A 17,422-nucleotide genomic window follows, 5' to 3' on the forward strand; every position below is an offset into this window, starting at 1 on the left:
TGCTCCAAGTGTGGGACGTGTGATCCTACTCACGAACATAAATGTGCCCTGAACTGCGCCATATGCGGTGAAGAGCACGCTACAGGACACAAATCATGCAAAAAGAAACTGAAAAATGTGGCCCCCCGAAAATCACGAGCGGAGACGCCTCGAAGATAAACAGAGTGTACCTACGCCGAGAAGGATTTTCCACAATTTGAGCAACACCAGCAGAAACCTTCTCGCTGGTTCAGCTCAGACCGAGAAGAAGCGAAGCTCCAGACGCGGCAGGCATCTAGATACAGCTCCAGATCACGATCAAGATCGAGATCATCATCAAAAACCCCGCAACAGCGGAATATTAGAAAGCCTGCGGAGGCCCCTGGCAAGCCAAACTTCAAGAAAACACCCAGCAGCAGCTGGCAAACAAGCTCCGCCCATGCCAGGAAAGAAGAAGCAGTAGCAGCAACCACTGGCCTTAGCACGCAGGACGTACAAAACAACGAGCCAAACAAGGTGAGCTGGGCGAGTCCACTGCCTCGCAATGTTCCTGCAACTGATAGCCCACACTATAGGAAAATTCCAGAGGAGAACAAAAGATTGACACAAGAAATTAAACTGCTTAGAAATCAAATGGCTGCGGAGCGGAAAGTGTATAAAATGGTCATCTCGTCAATGGAAATCAAATTAGAAAACGCAATTAAGAAAATACAAAATCCAGGGTCGATAGGCAACCCCATCGTGGGCAATAAAGAGGCGCGAGAGCGTCTAGCCCACATAAGGGATAGTGCAGAAACGAGCGCGGAAACGATAGACGAAGACTCGTTCGCTACTCAATCAGAAAGCAGTGAACTAGTAAAGCAAGTGCAGACGCATGTTCAAGCAAACAGGGAAAGCATAGCTACTTTACATAAACTTCTAGGTGATTTCATGGCGGAAATGAGAACGCTTGTCGTAGAAGAACTGAAAATTCAGAGGCAGTATGTTAACGATGCTGTGGGTGGCTTGCAGAGGGCACTAAACAAACGCTCCATGTCCGCCCCAGTTATTGACAAACCATCCAAAGCGGGCCGCGACAGCATGGATACGACCATGCAGCATGGCCAAAAATAATATAAAAAGTGTAGAACATTTAGAGATTTGGCAGTGGAACTGTCGCACTTTTCACAAGCGCGCCGCAGCACTCCAAAATTACATGAACTCGGTACCGATTCAGCCAGACGTAATATGCCTGCAGGAGGTTGGGCCCAAGATGGTCAAACTGCAGGGATATTGTTGTTTGCAAGATCCAAATTATCCCCGCGTAGCCTCGCTGGTTAGCAAAAGTATTCCAGCAAAGGTTGAGCACATAGAAAGTCTGCGGATAAATCATCAGATAATCACCCTTCTTCCTCAGAAGAGAGGCAAAATGAAAACCGTATTATTAAATATAAACAGCCCTCCCAAAGAGGAACACGAGGACTTTGGTGCACTGCTTAAAAATGTCGGTATTGCAGGGTCGAAAGATCGACTTGTGGTATTGAGCGACTTTAACGCACCCAGCACCACATGGGGTTATTTGAGAGATACCCCTAGAGGAACACGTCTCGAACACGCCGTATCCAAACTAGGATTGAGCTTCGTTACGCTACCCACAACACCTACGAGGCTGGGCAACAGCGTAAGTCGAGACACGTCCCCAGATCTGACATTCACACGTAATCTTAACGACAATAACTGCACAAACCTGGAAGAGAATCTCGGCAGCGATCACTACATAATCAGTATTTCCCTCTCAACTCCAAAACTACGCAGGATCATAAGAGACGTGGTGATCACTGACTGCGAAAGATACAGGCGACGTGATCCCTTACCCGACTCTGTACCGGAGTCGATTGGGGAATGGTCAGAGTACATAATCTCAGTTAACAAACAAACATCTAAACGTATCGCAAGAACAGCAGAGACTCCTGCAGTGTACAGGCACTTGCTCCAGCTGTGGGAGAGCAGGCGCCGTATGCTGAAAAGGTGGAAAAACCAGCGACTCAATCAGAACCTTCTCCGCGGAATCGCTGCTTTAAGAGAAGAGGCAAATCAATACGCTAACAAAATTGCAACTGAGAGATGAATCAAGTTCAGCAGTTCACTACAGGACACTCTGAGCACTGCAAAAACTTGGGCCATCCTAAGGAACATGCTTGACCCAGAAAAATCAAAATCGGCCATGAACGGAACACTGCAACGAATAATGCATGATTTTCCGGGCACAGAGGAGGAGTTAATACAAGCACTTAAGGACAGATACATAAGATACATAGGAGAGAATACCGATAGTTGCAGCATTGAAATGCAGTACACTGGTGTGAAAAGCGAAAAACGAGAGACTCGACACCCCAATCGCCACGGAAGAGGTCTTTGCGGCTGCTCAAGCAGCCAAGAGAAATTCTGCCCCTGGTTCAGATCAAATCACAAATGCAATGATAAGGAACCTCAGCGATAAGGTTATAGAGGCACTGACAAACCATTTTAATGACAACTATTGGCTCAAAGGGAAGATACCCGAGGAATGGAAAGTCGCCAAAATTATTACGATACCGAAACCTGGGAAGAAGCCATCCCTGCAGGCACTCAGGAACATATCTTTGACGTCATGCATGGGAAAGCTTTTCGAAAGGGTTATTCATAATCGGCTCCAAAACTTTATAGAGGACAACGGCCTTTTTCCAGCCAATATGGTGGGTTTCCGCAGTGGCCTCCCGACTCAAGACGCATTTCTCCTATTACAAGAGGAAGTTTTGAGCTATATACCTACAGGAGGAGAAAATCTTATACTAGCCCTTGATTTAAAAGGAGCATTCGACAATATCTCGCATAAGGCCATCCTAACGGAATTAAACAACATGGGATGTGGGACAAACACCTACAATTACATCAAGGCATTCCTCACAGAAAGGCGGGCTTCGATAAGCGTAGCACAAGTCACGTCAGACGCTTTTGAGATGCCAAACAAAGGTACCCCTAAAGGAGCCATCCTCTCTCCCCTGCTCTTTAATATCGCCATGTTAGGACTCATGCGAGCTCTGGATGGAGTTCCGCAGTTAGGATACACTCTCTATGCGGACGATATCACCTTACGGGCAACGCGTGGTTCTCTAGCTAACAAAGAGCAGACACTTCAAGAGGCTGCAACAGCAGTTGAAAACTTTGCGAAGGCAAGTGGGCTCAGCTGTGCCCCAGAAAAATCTGAAATTATCAGGGTACATGAAAAAAGATACAAAAGTAACGGATGCATTGACATACACATCGAAGGTGTCAAAGTACGTGAGGTGACCATCGCACGTATTCTGGGTTACTGGGCTCAAAGTAGTGGACGAGCGACTCATACAATAAACATATTAAAATCAGCCACGAAACAAGTTGCACGAATGATCCATAGAATGACATACCACAAACAGGGCATGAAGGAAGGATACACAATTAGATTAGTACAGGCACTTGTACTGTGTAAAGTTATGTATAGTCTACCTTTCCACGTGTTAAACAAATCAGAAGAAGAAACCATCGAGTCTATAATCAGGGGCGCCTACAAAGTGGCCATAGGGCTACCGGTAAGCACACCAACCCAAAAGCTTTTGGACCTCGGTATATATAATACATACCCTGAGCTAAAGACAGCGGTACTGACTGCGCAGAGAAATCGTCTAAGTAAAACGAAAGCGGGGAGAGAGATACTTTCTAGGGTGGGCTTTCCGCCAATACCCCCAGAACATGGACGAGGTTCTTGTAGAAATCCCGGATCCCGTCCGCAGCAAGATCTGGATCTCACCGCTGCCCAAGAACATGGGCGTAAAAACAAACAGAAAGCGCAGAGAGCAGAGAGTGCGATGGCTCCGAAAAACATTCAAAAACAAATCAAATGTTTTGTACGTGGACGCTTCGAGGTACAATTTTAAACGGTCAGTTGCATCAGTACTTAGCAACGACAACTGCATGGTGACATGTGCATCACTGTACACGTCCTCGATCGCCAAGGCGGAATGCTTTGCCATTGCCCTTGCAATCAAAGCGCAGGAACAATGAGATGAACCGCAGACAACTATCATTTCCGACTCGCAGGAAGCGTGCCGTTTCTTTTTAAGAGGCCGCCTTCCGATAAAAATAAGCAAGTTCTTAGGCGGGAGTTTGACGAACAAATACCGACTGATCTGGTGTCCAGGACGCGCAGGTCTGGAGGGGAACGAAATTGCTGACGCTTGTGCTCGAGGGCTCACGAACTGAGTAGAGCTTCGACAGCACATTCGATCCTTTGAAACACTCCAGGAGGAAGCTATCGAGGAGGGTAATGACCCATCCAGAATGGCCCCTCGCGAAATTCTTGCTAACCAGCGAGGCATGCGACAAAAATACAGCGCCCCCCCCCCACAAATTATTAGAAAGGGAGGACGCGATTGACCTCCGCCGAATTTAAACGGGAGTCTTTCCCAATCTTCAAAGGATACACAAAATTTTTCCAACGCTGTATGGGCGTGCTTGTCCATGGTATGGCGGCTCGCCATCGCTCTACCGCATTTCGTGGGGATGCCTAAAACGACCACCAAATTTAGATACCTTTTTAGGTCAGTACAAGCTTTGTAATACTTTCGAGAAATGGGAGGCACAGCTCGCCAGCTCTGACCTAGAGGCGAAGCTTGCACTTCTGCGTCACGTCAGACAGACGGCGGCAGCCAGTGGAGCCCTGGACTTGGGGCCCCACCCATCAAGCTCATGACCCCTGTCCCAAACTCTTGCAAATAAAGTTTTTCCTTCCTTCCTTTCCATCTATACATTCTTCCCTTTACCAGGAGATGGTGTAATTTTTTTTCTCATAATACAATCTGCGGGAGACCGCCAGGGGGCTACGGGGTGCAGACACGCATGTCGCGAAGGCTCCACAGATTTTGAATGATTCTCGGCGTGAAATCGAAAAATTTACGGACGCCTTCTTACAGTGAAAAAAGTGGAAGTTCCACGGAACCCCGTGATACCACTCTCAAGTAAGTGGACGGTTAATTTTCGGCAAATCGGCCACTTTTCTGTAACGCCGACGAACGCACAACGCCATTGCCTCCTGCTGCTGTGCATAATGCGCTTGGCCTAGCCCACGGACACTGGCGTTTTGAGCCCCCTCAAGGCAGCGTCTTCTCGGATTAATGCCACAGGATGACTACGATCAGCTTAGACGGCGAGGATATCACGCAACAAGAGCATGAAAATGAAGCAGGTTGGCGCCTTGTGAACAGGAGAGGACGAGCCAACAAAGAAACCACAACGCATGAAGCCAAGGAACAAGAAACGCGCTTATCAAGCGAGAACGCGGTCAGCAATAGGTGGAAGAAGGGACAGAGAGCAAGACAAATTGTGGCTGCGAGCAGGATGCCCCGTCCACCGAAGGAAGATTACAAGATAATTGTGCGCCCACGTGACGGCTTCAAGATCACTAACTACGGGATTCATCGTCTAGAATGCTGTGTCGCCAACGCTGCTTATATACCCAGGAATGAATCGGAAGACGACACGGTATGTGCCAACTATAAAGAGAACAATACTGTGGTCATTAGAGGAGTGCGCCAAAAATACAGGCCCATCGCTAAACTGAGGATTGAAGATGAGGAATTCGAAACCAATGCGTGTGAGTCAGCTCCGGAAGATACATCTAAAGGGATGATCCGAAGAGTAACGCAGGACGTGTCTCCAAGAGAAATAGTGGAAATGCAAGTAACCCCGAGAAATTCGACGGTCCTCATGGCCAAGAGGGTGGGAAACACCACGAAAGTCATCGTCCTTTTCAATGGGCATCGCGTTCCAAGTTATGTGAGAAAGCTCAGATAACTTGGAACAGGATTCTTGCAGTATAGTGAGCACTTGACCAGTGCTCTTCCGTATATACGGAAGAGCACTGGTCAAGTGCTCACTATACTTTAAGAAAATAGACGTGTCCTATCAGTGTGGACGCCTTGGTCACAGAGCTGACGTCTGCCCGAGCCCGAGTTGCAGAATAAGCAGAGGGTGCGGGGCTGAGAACCCAGTGCAGGACCATGAGTGCGAAGTGAAGTGCCAGCTGTGTGGCAAAGACCACCCGACGGCAGATCGCCATTGCAAGGCCAGATTCAAGGTACCGTACTTTGTGAAACGACGCCGCTGGGAACGAACCCGACGAGAGTAAGAAAAAGCAATTTACTACGAGACGGAAGCAAAAGCACATCACAGGCAAAATTGCGGCAACTCAGGTCAACGATCGGAACATCGGACGCGGGACTCATCCGAATCAAAAGCCTTCACCAAGCTTCAACACAAGACAAAAGCCGCTCTACGTTCACTACCACCACAGCTAAGTCGAAATCCAGATCGAGGTGTAGACTCAAAACTGGCAATACCGGGTCTCCCCAACCACCAGAGGGAGGAGGATCCCAAAGCGCAGAAGGACCGAGCGGCGTACGTGGCACCACGGGACCCTTCCAGGTGAGCTGGGCTGATGTAGCTTCCGGGACGCGTTCGGAGGCAGAGGCTGCTCTTGAATGTAGAATTAAGGCGCTAGAAAACGAATTGGGACAGATCTGGCAGAACAATGTTGCATTTATGAAGGAGATTAGAAAACTCGGGGAAGAAAATGAACTTCTAAAAAAACGGAGGGGTTACATGCAATGAGGAAACCTCACAAGTTATAACGGAGGAAAAAGGCGCAGTAATGCACAAGGAGGTGGCAGCCCTCACTCCCATTAAACGTAAACCAGAGAACACTCCGATCAAAAGCGTGGTGAAAAACCCAAAGCAGTGGCAACGCCACTAAAAAGACAGGAGGAATTCGCAAACACCATGGAAGCCAAAATGGAACAAATTGAAAGAAAATTGCAAACTAAGCTCGAACAACAAAAAATTAAATTTGAGGCAAACATAGAGGTCAAAATTGAGGCGCTAGGCAAGACGATATTCCAGAAAGTGCAGCAAATTATGCCCAATTTTTACGGCAAGCTAGCAATATGGGGATGGCGGTCAAGTGGTGGGCACCCGGTTAAGACGTTTTTCAAGCCATACGCTAAGACCTCGGTACCCACCGAGGGATCAGAGAGCCTGTAACGCCGCCATGGACAGACAAGATAGCTACACGATTTGGCAATAGAATTGTCGGGGATATAATCGAAAACTATACATTTTGCAACATCTTAAAGACACCAGCACCCTAGATATTATAATTGTGCAAAAAAACGCATCGGCTGGCCAAATTTTTGGGATATAAGTCATCCGGCAGTGCATATGGGGAGACAAAGTTATTAGCAACGTCGGTTAAGCGAAATCACGCGGTGGTGCAACATGACACGGAAATTAAGGCAATAAATCACATTCTCCTCAACTGACACCCATGCGGAAAACAGATGACAGTCTTTTTGTATTGAATATTGGGACGTAAAAGGACACGAGGCGTGTCTATTTAAACTCTATATGCAAACTGATGCGTATGGCGTCGACTAAGATGGAGGACAGCGCGCACAACCGACCGACTACTTCCTCGTTGTCGTCTTCCGACCGCTGATACGTCAGCTACGTAGCATTACCCCCCCCCCCTGCAGTAAAAGCGCCATCTCGGTGCACATTAACTACGGTCTTCAGTAGGCAGGTGGTAAGGTTTTAGCCTGCTGACGTGCACAACATCACTGGGTGTGGTCGCAGGCAGGCTTGTGGTCTCAGATGCAGGAATGATGTGATAGGTGACGTCGGTTACCTTGCGGATGATACGGTAGGACCCATGTAGCGAGACAACTTCTTTGATAAGCCAACTCGACGAACTGGGCACCACAGGAGAACAAGAGAACCGGGTGAGAAGTGAACGTCAGCATGCCGGCTGTCGTAGATGGCTTGCTGGGTGGCTTGCGAAGCCGAAATTCTAGAGCGGGCGATCTGACGTGCGTGGTTGGCACGAGCAATCGCGTCGCGTGCATATTCGATTGACGGCGTTGTAGTGGTTGGAAAACGGGTGTCGAGTGGTAACTTCGGATCACGGCCATAAAGCAAATAAAAGGGTGAATAACCAGTAGTGTCGTGGTGCGAAGAATTGTACGCGAAGGTCACGTGAGGTAGCGCCAGATCCCAGTCATGGTGGTCGGAGGACACATACATTGCGAGCATGTCCGTTAGGGTCAGATTTAGCCGTTCGGTAAGGCCATTTGTTTGAGGATGGTAGGAAGTGGTCAGCTTTTGATGCGTCGAGGAAGAACGCAGAAGATCGTCGATCACACGGGACAAAAATGCGCGGCCGAAATCCGTGAGTAATTGGCGAGGAGCGCCATAATGTAGGATGACGTCTTGGAGAAAAAAGTCCGCAACGTCAGTACCGGTGCTGGTGGGGAGCGTTCGAGTGATGACATACCTAGTCGCGTATTCTATAGCAACGGCGACCCAAATGTTGCCTGATTTCGACTCGGGAAAAGGACCGAGAAGATCTATACCAACACGGAAGAAAGGATCGGTTGGGATGGAGATCGGTTGAAGAAGTCCAGCTGGAAGCGCAGTAGGTCGCTTCCAACATTGGCATTTATCGCAGGAGGACACGTAACGGCGAACGGACCGGGCGAGACCGCGCCAAAAGAAGCGGCGTCGCACGCGGTTGTACGTCCGAGATACACCCAGATGACCAAAAGTTGGTTCATCGTGAAGCAGGTGCAGCACGGTTGAACGCAAATTTTTTGGCACGACAAGAAGGATCTCAGGGCCATCTGGCTGGAGGCTACGACTGTAAAGCGTGCCATTCAGGAGGACGCACATGCGAAGTGGCGTGTCGTTCGGAGCAGATTCGAGACGGTCAATAAGTTGTCGCAGAGAAGCATCACGACGTTGTTCATCACCAATCTGAAGAAACTGGGGCATTGACATGACGCTGAGGCTAGGCTCGATGTCTGGTTCGTCGGGCTGATCAACAGGGTAACGGGTTAAGCAATCGGCGTCCAGATGGACATGTCCAGACTTATAAGCAACCGAGTAGGAATACTCCTGTAGGCGTAATGCCCAACGACCAAGTCGTCCAGCGGGGTCCTTCAGAGAAGAAAGCCAACACAGCGCGTGATGATCTGTGATGACAAGGAAAGGGCGGCCATACAAGTAAGGACGGAATTTCGAAACCGCCCAAACAAGAGCGAGACATTTCCGTTCTGTTATAGAATAATTGCGTTCAGACTTAGAAAGCAGACGGCTTGCGTGCGCGATCACACGGTCGTTGCCCCGCTGAATTTGCGCCAAAACTGCACCGGTTCCGTGAACAATCGCGTCTGTTCGCACTTCTGTAGGAGCATCGGGGTCGAATTGTGCAAGAATAGGAGGCGTCGTCAGAGCGGTTATTAGCTGAGAGAAGGCATCAGCTTGAGGAGGGCCCCAAGAAAAAGGGACGTCTTGTTTGAGAAGGTCGGTGAGTGGCCTTGCGAGTGCCGCAAAGTTTTTCACGAACCGGCGAAAGTCGGAGCAGAGGCCCACAAAACTGCGAACATCATGGACAGAGCGTGGGACTGGGAAGTTTTTACAGCGCGTACTTTCGCCGGGTCTGGCCGTACGCCGGCAGCGTCAACAAGGTGACCCAATACGGTAATTTGACGAAGACGGAAGTGGCACTTGGAGGAATTGAGCTGCAGGCCGGCCCGTCGAATTATGGATAGAATGGTCAGAAGGCGTTCAAGGTGGGTTGCAAAGGTAGGTGAGAAAATGATCTCGTCGTCCTTCCCATGTCGACCATTTAAATCCTTGTAGGAGCGTGTCCATCATTCTCTCGAAGGTCGCTGGAGCGTTGCAGAGCCCGAATGGCATGACCTTGAATTGGTAAAGACCGTCAGGGGTAACAAAGGCGCTCTTTTCTCTGTCCATGTCATCTACAGCAATTTGCCAGTAGCCAGATCGGAGGTCGAGAGATGAAAAGAAGGTGGCGCCATGGAGGCAATCAAGGGCATCGTCAATGCGTGGTAGAGGGTACAAGTCTTTTTTGGTAATTTTGTTGCTGTGGCGATAATCAACGCAGAAACGCCATGAGCCGTATTTCTTTTTTACTAATACTACGGGAGATGCCCAAGGGCTCGTTGATGGTTCGATCACGTTTTTAGTAAGCATTTTGGCCACTTCTTTCTGAATCACTTCTCGCTCGGACGCTGACACGCGGTACGGCCGACGGTGAATGGGCACAGAGTCACCAGTATTGATTCGGTGAGTGACAAATTTAGTCTGGCCCAAGGGACGATCGTCGGTGTCGAAAATGTCACTGTATAAGGCCAAAACTTGGTAGAGAGCGTCGACCTGGTGAGGTGACAGCTTCGATCCAATCATGTTTCGAAAAATGCCATCGTCTGAGCTGGGTGACCGTGAGACTGCGCTTCGATCAAGAGCAGATACAGCGACAACACTGATATTGTCCTCTGTTATGGCAGTTAGCTGGGCTAAAGACATCTGGCAAGGCAACACTGGAGGGGTGAAACCGAAATTAAGGAGCGGAAAAAACACACAGTTATCCGCTATGGTCGCGATGGTATAGTGCACAGTAACACTGCGCGTCAGCCGAACGTCAGTAAGTGGCGTAACGATATAATCACCTTCAGGAACGGGAGGGGTCGATGACAAAGACACGTACGTGACGGCTCGAGGTGGCAGGCGAACGAAAGTGGTTGGGCTCAAGCGGCTGGTGGGCTTTGTAGAGTAGTCAGCAAAGATTGGTTGATCAAGGCTGAGGGTACCAGACGAACAATCAGTTAAGGCCGAGTGTGCCGAAAGGAAATCAAGGCCAAGTATGAGGTCATGAGTACAGCAGGCTAGCCCGGCAAAAAGGACCACGGCGTGACGACCGGCAATGCTGACACGAGCAGTGCACATTCGGATTACTGTTACAGTACCGCCATCGGCAACAATTATTGCCTGCGTCGTAGATGGCGTGATAATCTTTTGTAAGCGGCAGCGTAGAGAAGCACTCATAATAGACAGGTGCGCACCTGTGTCAATGAGGGCGGTCACAGGAACATGGTCGACTTGTACTTCAAGTAGGCTATGGTGCGTGGGAAGCGTCCGTAGAGGATTTTCGGCCGTCATTGGTATTGCAGCTTCACCTCTATAAGCTGCAATATCTAGTTTTCCTGCTGCGGTCGTCCAGAGAAGCTCGGCGAGGAAAAGCGCCGAGGTGGCGGAGAGCGGGATTGGTGACGTAGCGGCGACGGGGAGCGAGAGCTGCGGCGATCGGACGAAGGGGCGTCAGGGTAGCGGCGACCGGGCAAAGGGGCGCCAGTGGAAGGCTCGTAAGATGACGACGAATAGAAATTGAAGGGTGCGGCGACTGAACGTCGAGGGGTCGTCGGATGCATGTGCGTCGAGGTAGAGAAGGTCTGACGTGGTTGGTTTGACCAACGGTGGCGGCAATAGCGAGAAACGTGCCCAGGCTGGTGGCAGGAAAAACAAATAGGCCGGTCGTCGGGTGTTCGCCATTCCGAAGGGTTACGGAAGGGCATTGTTCGAGGTGAACGGTGAGCGTGTCCTCGGGAGTAGGACGGGACTTCAGGGCGAGTCAAGGGACATGCTGATGGAAGTCCGAGGTTCACAAACTCTTGCCTCACCACAGCTTGTATTAACGCCACTGACGGCTGTTGTTGGTCAGAGGCGAGCGTTGCGAAAACGAGTGGCTGAAGAGGAGCCGGACAGGCGGCTTCGATTTCCCGACGAACAATGCGTGTGACGTTGTCATACGTGGGGGACTGGCGGGCGGCTTCACACGATGAGGTCGCGGCCGTGGTGGGCAGCCTGGTGAATCGCTGAGTAATATGGCGGCTCTTGGCTTCTTCGAACCACCGGCTCTCTTTAATGATGGCGTCGACGGTGGCAACGTTGTTGTAAACTAGAAGATTAAATGCGTCGTCTGCTATGCCTTTCAGCACATGGGCCACTTTCTCCGACTCACTCATGTGCTCGTCAAACTGGCGGCATAGGGCGATGACGTCGTGAATGTACGCGACGTACGACTCCGTCGACGTCTGTGCACGAGCCGCCAGTTGATTCCGCGCTGCGATCTGCCGCCCAACGGTGTCGCCAAAAAGGTCGCGGATCTTCTCTTTAAAAGAGTCCCAGCTCGTAATCTCCGCTTCATGCGTCTCGAACCACACTCGCGGTGGGCCATCGAGGTAAAAAAGCACATTGGCAAGCATAAGAGTCGGGTCCCCCCTATAGCTTGCGCTGACCCATTCGTACTGGTTGATCCATTTGTCGACGTCAACGCCATCCTGACCGGAAAATACACCGGGATCACGAGCAGGATGTAGAACGACGTATGTAGAAGTCAAGGTAGGGGCAGGTGGCGAAGACGATGGTTGTTCAACCTGTGACATAGTTGGACCTATGATGATGCAGCCGTTGCGGAGCTTCGTGATGAAGACGGGGAAGTACCCAGCACCACCACTACAAAGCTGTTACGAAAAAATGACACGAGGTGTGTCTATTTAAAATCTATATGCAAACTGATGCGTATGGCGTCGACTAAGATGGAAGACAGCACGCACAACCGACAGACCACTTCCTCGTTGTCGTCTTCTGACCGCTGATACGTCAGCTACGTAGCAATATTTACAGCAGTCCTAAATTCAGAAAGCATAAATTCCACACGCTGTTTCACAAAACCCTCGCTATAACGGGCAACCGGGAGCTAGTGATTGGAGGAGATTTCAACGCCCCACGCAGTGCATGGGTATACAGGATCGAAACCCAGAAAGGCAGGAACTTGTGGTTGGACGCACAGAAGGGCCTGACGCTCGTGACCAATGCATTCATTCCAACAAGAACAGGTACTAGCGTTTGTGCGGATACCACGCCAGAATTGACATTCACCAAAAACATACTGCACACGCAGTGGACCAATACGCAACATGACTTGGGAAGCGATCATTTTATACTTGAAATAACGGTGAGGGCATGGCTGTGGAAGGCAAAAGGCAGACAACTTAAACTTGTCGACTGGGACAAGTTCTGGAACATCAGAGAGGAGCCCGACGAAATGATACAGAGTATTGAGAAATGCACCGAAAAGTTAAAACGAGACGTTGAGGCAGCTACGCAAACGGTGCCACCGGAGGCGCAGCCAGAGTGTGTAGACAGTAAGCTTTTCCACATGTGGGAAGCTAAGTAATCTAGGTTCACAACGGAGGTGGAAAAAACAAAAGCACAGCCCCGCCGTGGTGGTCTAGTGGCTAAGGTACTCGGCTGCTGACCCGCAGGTCGCGGGTTCGATTCCCGGCTGCGGCGGCTGCATTTCCGATGGAGGCGGAAATACTGTAGGCCCGTGTACTCAGATTTGGGTGCACGTTAAAGAACCCCAGGTGGTCAAAATTTCCGGAGTCCTCCACTACGGCGTCTCTCATAATCAAATGGTGGTTTTGGACGTTGAACCCTACAAATCAATCAATGAAAAACAAAAGCACAACCGGACACTTTGTAGAAGGATTGCTAAATTGAACAGGGATATAGAGCAATACGCCCAGCAGCTGTGCAGACAACAGTGGGAGGAAAAATGCAATGACATGGACAACCAGAAAAGAATGGCGAAAACGTGGAACATCCTTAGACATTTCTTGAACCCGGACGGAAACAAGTTGGCAGAAAGGCACAATATTAATCGGTTAATGCAAAAGTATCAAGGTACAGAGTATAAGGTACTTCCTGAATGAAATCAAGAAAACATACATCTCTCAAGCGCTTCCCGTTACACACCCTGATTACATAGGGCTGGCAAATGATGATTTAGACAACGACATCGGTGATGCAGAAGTGAGGGCTGCCTTGCAAAAACTCAATACTAGATCAGAACCTGGACTGGATGGCATAACTAACAAAACGCTACGCAATTTGGATGACGAGTCTATAGCTAAGTTAACTGAAATTATTAACAAATCATGGTAGGCCGGACAGGTTCCCTTTGAAAGACGGCAAAAATTGTGTTAATACCCTAGCCAGGAAAGCGACTGCAGATTGTGGACCTGAGACCCATATCTCTCACATCTTGCGTGGGGAAACTCATGGTGCACGTAATTCTGGAGAGGATAACTTCCTATCTCCAGGACCGGGATGCTCTTCCACCCACAATGATAGGGTTCAGGAGGAACCTCTCAACGCAAGACGCAACGCTACAGACAAAACGTCACATTATAGATCATCCGGGAACAGAGACAAAGGCCATTCTAGGGTAAGACCTCAAGAAGGCCTTTGATATTGTAACCTATGCAACGGTGCTAAGAAGGGTAAACGATCTAGGTCTGGCACAACAGACGTAGAATTATGTGCGTAATTTTCTGAGAGGAAGGAAAGCAAAGATCATGATAGGGGGCCTAGTTTCGAAAGAAAATGAGACGGGCAGTGCAGGCACGCCGCAAGGCTTGGTATTATCGCCTATGTTATTCAATCTGGCCCTAATTGGACTGCCAACCAAACTTCAAGCAATCGAAGGACTGAATCATACAATATATGCAGACGACATCATTCTATGGGGGAGAAGTGGGAGTGATGGTCAAATAGAGGGAACGCTTTAAACAGCAGTCGAAACGGTCGAGCGGTATCTGGAAGTTACTGGGCTAGCCTGCTCTGCGGAAAAGTCGGAGCTGTTGCTGTGCAGACCTGCTCGTTGAGGTCGCAAATCAGGCAACTGCCTGCAAGAACTCGCTCATAGAGAAGACATACAATTAAGAACAGCCGATGGAAAAACCATACCCATAGTCGACAGGATCAGGGTACCGGGTCTGCTCATCGAAGCCAAGGGCAACAATGAAGAAACCCTCAGACGACTGGATGCAACTGTAGCCCAAATAATGAGGCTCATAAAAAGGATAGCAACTAAGCACAGTGACATGAGGGAGGAAAACACGATGAGGGTAATATGGGCATTCATGATACGTAGCGCCGTACTTAAAATGGCAAGTCGCAAAAAGATCAATTTAGACTGCCTCATTCGAAAAATATTCAAACTAGCCATAGGGCTACCGATTTGCACAAGCACCGACAAACTGCTACAGCTAGGCCTGCACAATACTATAGATAAGCTCATTCAGGCACAGCGTATGGCGCAATATGAACGTCTCTCTAAGACACGAGCAGGAAGACATATCCTAGAGCGACTAGGCATAACGTATCACACAAAACACGGCGTCAAGGTGGACATCCCAAGAGAGACCAGGAAAACAATGATGATACCTCCCTACCTCCCTTGCCAAACAACATGCACCCCGAACACAATAAGGCCAGACGAGAGACAAGAGCAAAGCAAATACAAAAAAGGTTTGGTAATGATAAGGACGCAGTTTTTGTAGAGGCTGCTCTATACAAGCGCAGATGGCGGTTCACGGCAGCCGTAATTGATAGCAACATACTCTGTACGACATGCGTGACGATATGCACCACAAGTACCGAGACAGCGGAAGAAGTAGCCATAGCGCTTGCAGTAGCTCGGACAAACGCAACCGTAATAGTCAGTGACTCTCAAACGGCAGTGAAAAACTTTGCCAACGGCCGCATCTCCCCGGAGGCACTCTACGTATTATACAAAAAGGGTGTCGAACAAGCCCCAGAAATACATACATTATATGGACACCTGCTCACACCATCGCGGGCGGCAGCAACAACGGGGCTGTACATGACGCAGCTCGAGGGCTCACAGATCGAGCTGCCCTCTCAAGTGCCGCGTTAGCCTCCTCCAGTGATTACGGCGCGGCAGACGAGTGGGAGTGGGAAAACAGAATGACCAGATCCAGTGACACTAAAAAACATAGACTACAGAGGGGCATAACCTGCTCCCTCACCCAAAATTAACAAAGAGACAGTCTGTCGAATAGCGGCAGTTACAAACTAGGACGTATCTGAATCCTTCACTCTTGCACATTATATATCCTGGTATACACAAAACGTACAGGTTCAAGTGTTGCGACTCCAGAGCCACTCCGCAGCATATCTTATGGGAATGTAGAGGAATTAGTGCCCATAACAAGTACATGGCCTATGGTTAGAGCCTTCGCGCGCGCTGGGAAGCCACAAGACCAAACGTTGGCCGTCCAGCGGGCCGAAGAAGCCGCCAGGACCCATAGACACCTGGCCGTAACCTAGGCGGGGCTATTCACCCACACCATCTACTCGCCGGACTCTGAATAAAGTTTTTTCCTCCATTACAAACGCGTTTTTTAAAGTTTTCTATATCTATTCCTTTCGTGCTTTTTTACTTACATTTTATTTCCTCGTTTGTTTTGTTTGCTTCTATTGCTATTCTTCCTTACTATTTCAGAGAAAGGTCGGTGATCGCACCCTATGACATAATGTGTGACGAAAGGGCACACTCTTTTAGCGAAAAAAAGGGGAAAGGGGGGGGGGGGCAAATGATTTCTAGATACAAGGGCTCCGAATGCGTTCAGCTTGCGTCTGTAGCATATAATTTGCTCATGAAGTGCCTTGAACTCACGAGAAATAATTGACTACCAACTTGGCACAAGGAAAACGTGATTCCCAACGAAGGAAAGCGCCCCCTAGTTATCCCTCTTCCCACCTAATTCGCGCAATATTCGCAAAGTTTGCCACGTCCTGCTGCCAATGAGATTCGGACACCCGTTGCGGCACAGGGACGCTCACATCTTGATGAGCGGCGCATGGTTCATGTGGCTGGCCAGGACGTCGGCCTTGTCCGAGTGTCCGCCGTTGTTGTTGGCCCTGGCCTCGTTCGCTGCCTCGTCCTGACTGGCCCCACCACCGTTCTGCTCGACGTCCCGCTGCTGCTGACGCCGCTTGCGCATGCGCCGCCGCCTACGCCGCCGCCTCAGGCGCCGCTTCCGCTCCTGGCGGAGGCGCTTGCACCTCTCTTCCTCGTCCTCTTCAGCGTCTTCCTCCTCTTCCTCTTCCTCCTGCACAGCAGAGGCGGAAGTCAGCTAAGAGACTCCCCGGACCGGCAGTCATGCGCAGAGCTCCTACGAGCTTTATTGCTGGAAAACCTACTACGATGTTTATCATTATGAGAAGCGCACACAAGAGACAAAGTCATTAACGAGCCACAAGAGCATATATATGGGAGCAACACCACTCCGCACTTTTTTTGTTAAGAGAAAAATAGCTGAAGGCGTAAAAGAAACGAGTATGTAGAAGGCAGTGGTCCCGGCCGACAATAAACAGGAGAATACGACGAGAACACACATATGATATATATATATATATATATATATATATATATATATATATATATATATATATATTCATCAGCCTGACTACGTCCACTGCAGGCCAAAGGCCTCTCCGATGTCTATATTCCGCCAATCAACTCGGTCCTGTGCTTGCTGCCGCCAATATATACCCGCAAACTTCTTAATCTCATCTGCCCACCTAACCTTCTGTCTCCCCCTATCCCGCTTGCCTTCCCTGGGAATCCAGTTAGTTACCCTTAATGACCAGCGGTTATCCTATC

At 49.5% G+C, this 17,422-nt stretch overlaps 1 protein-coding gene across 1 annotated transcript in view; it reads right to left on the reverse strand.

Annotated features, from left to right (window-relative positions):
* LOC119162950 (muscle calcium channel subunit alpha-1-like) overlaps nt 1-17,422 on the reverse strand; it is a 1,445,695-nt gene that overhangs the window by 725,418 nt on the left and 702,855 nt on the right. The window contains exon 18 of the mRNA XM_075882643.1: nt 16,600-16,868. Coding sequence (XP_075738758.1) covers nt 16,600-16,868 — 269 coding nt within the window. The remainder of the gene's footprint in view (nt 1-16,599; nt 16,869-17,422) is intronic.

This window comes from Rhipicephalus microplus, unplaced genomic scaffold (genome assembly GCF_043290135.1).
Source record: "Rhipicephalus microplus isolate Deutch F79 unplaced genomic scaffold, USDA_Rmic scaffold_13, whole genome shotgun sequence".
Lineage (NCBI taxonomy): Eukaryota > Metazoa > Arthropoda > Arachnida > Ixodida > Ixodidae > Rhipicephalus > Rhipicephalus microplus.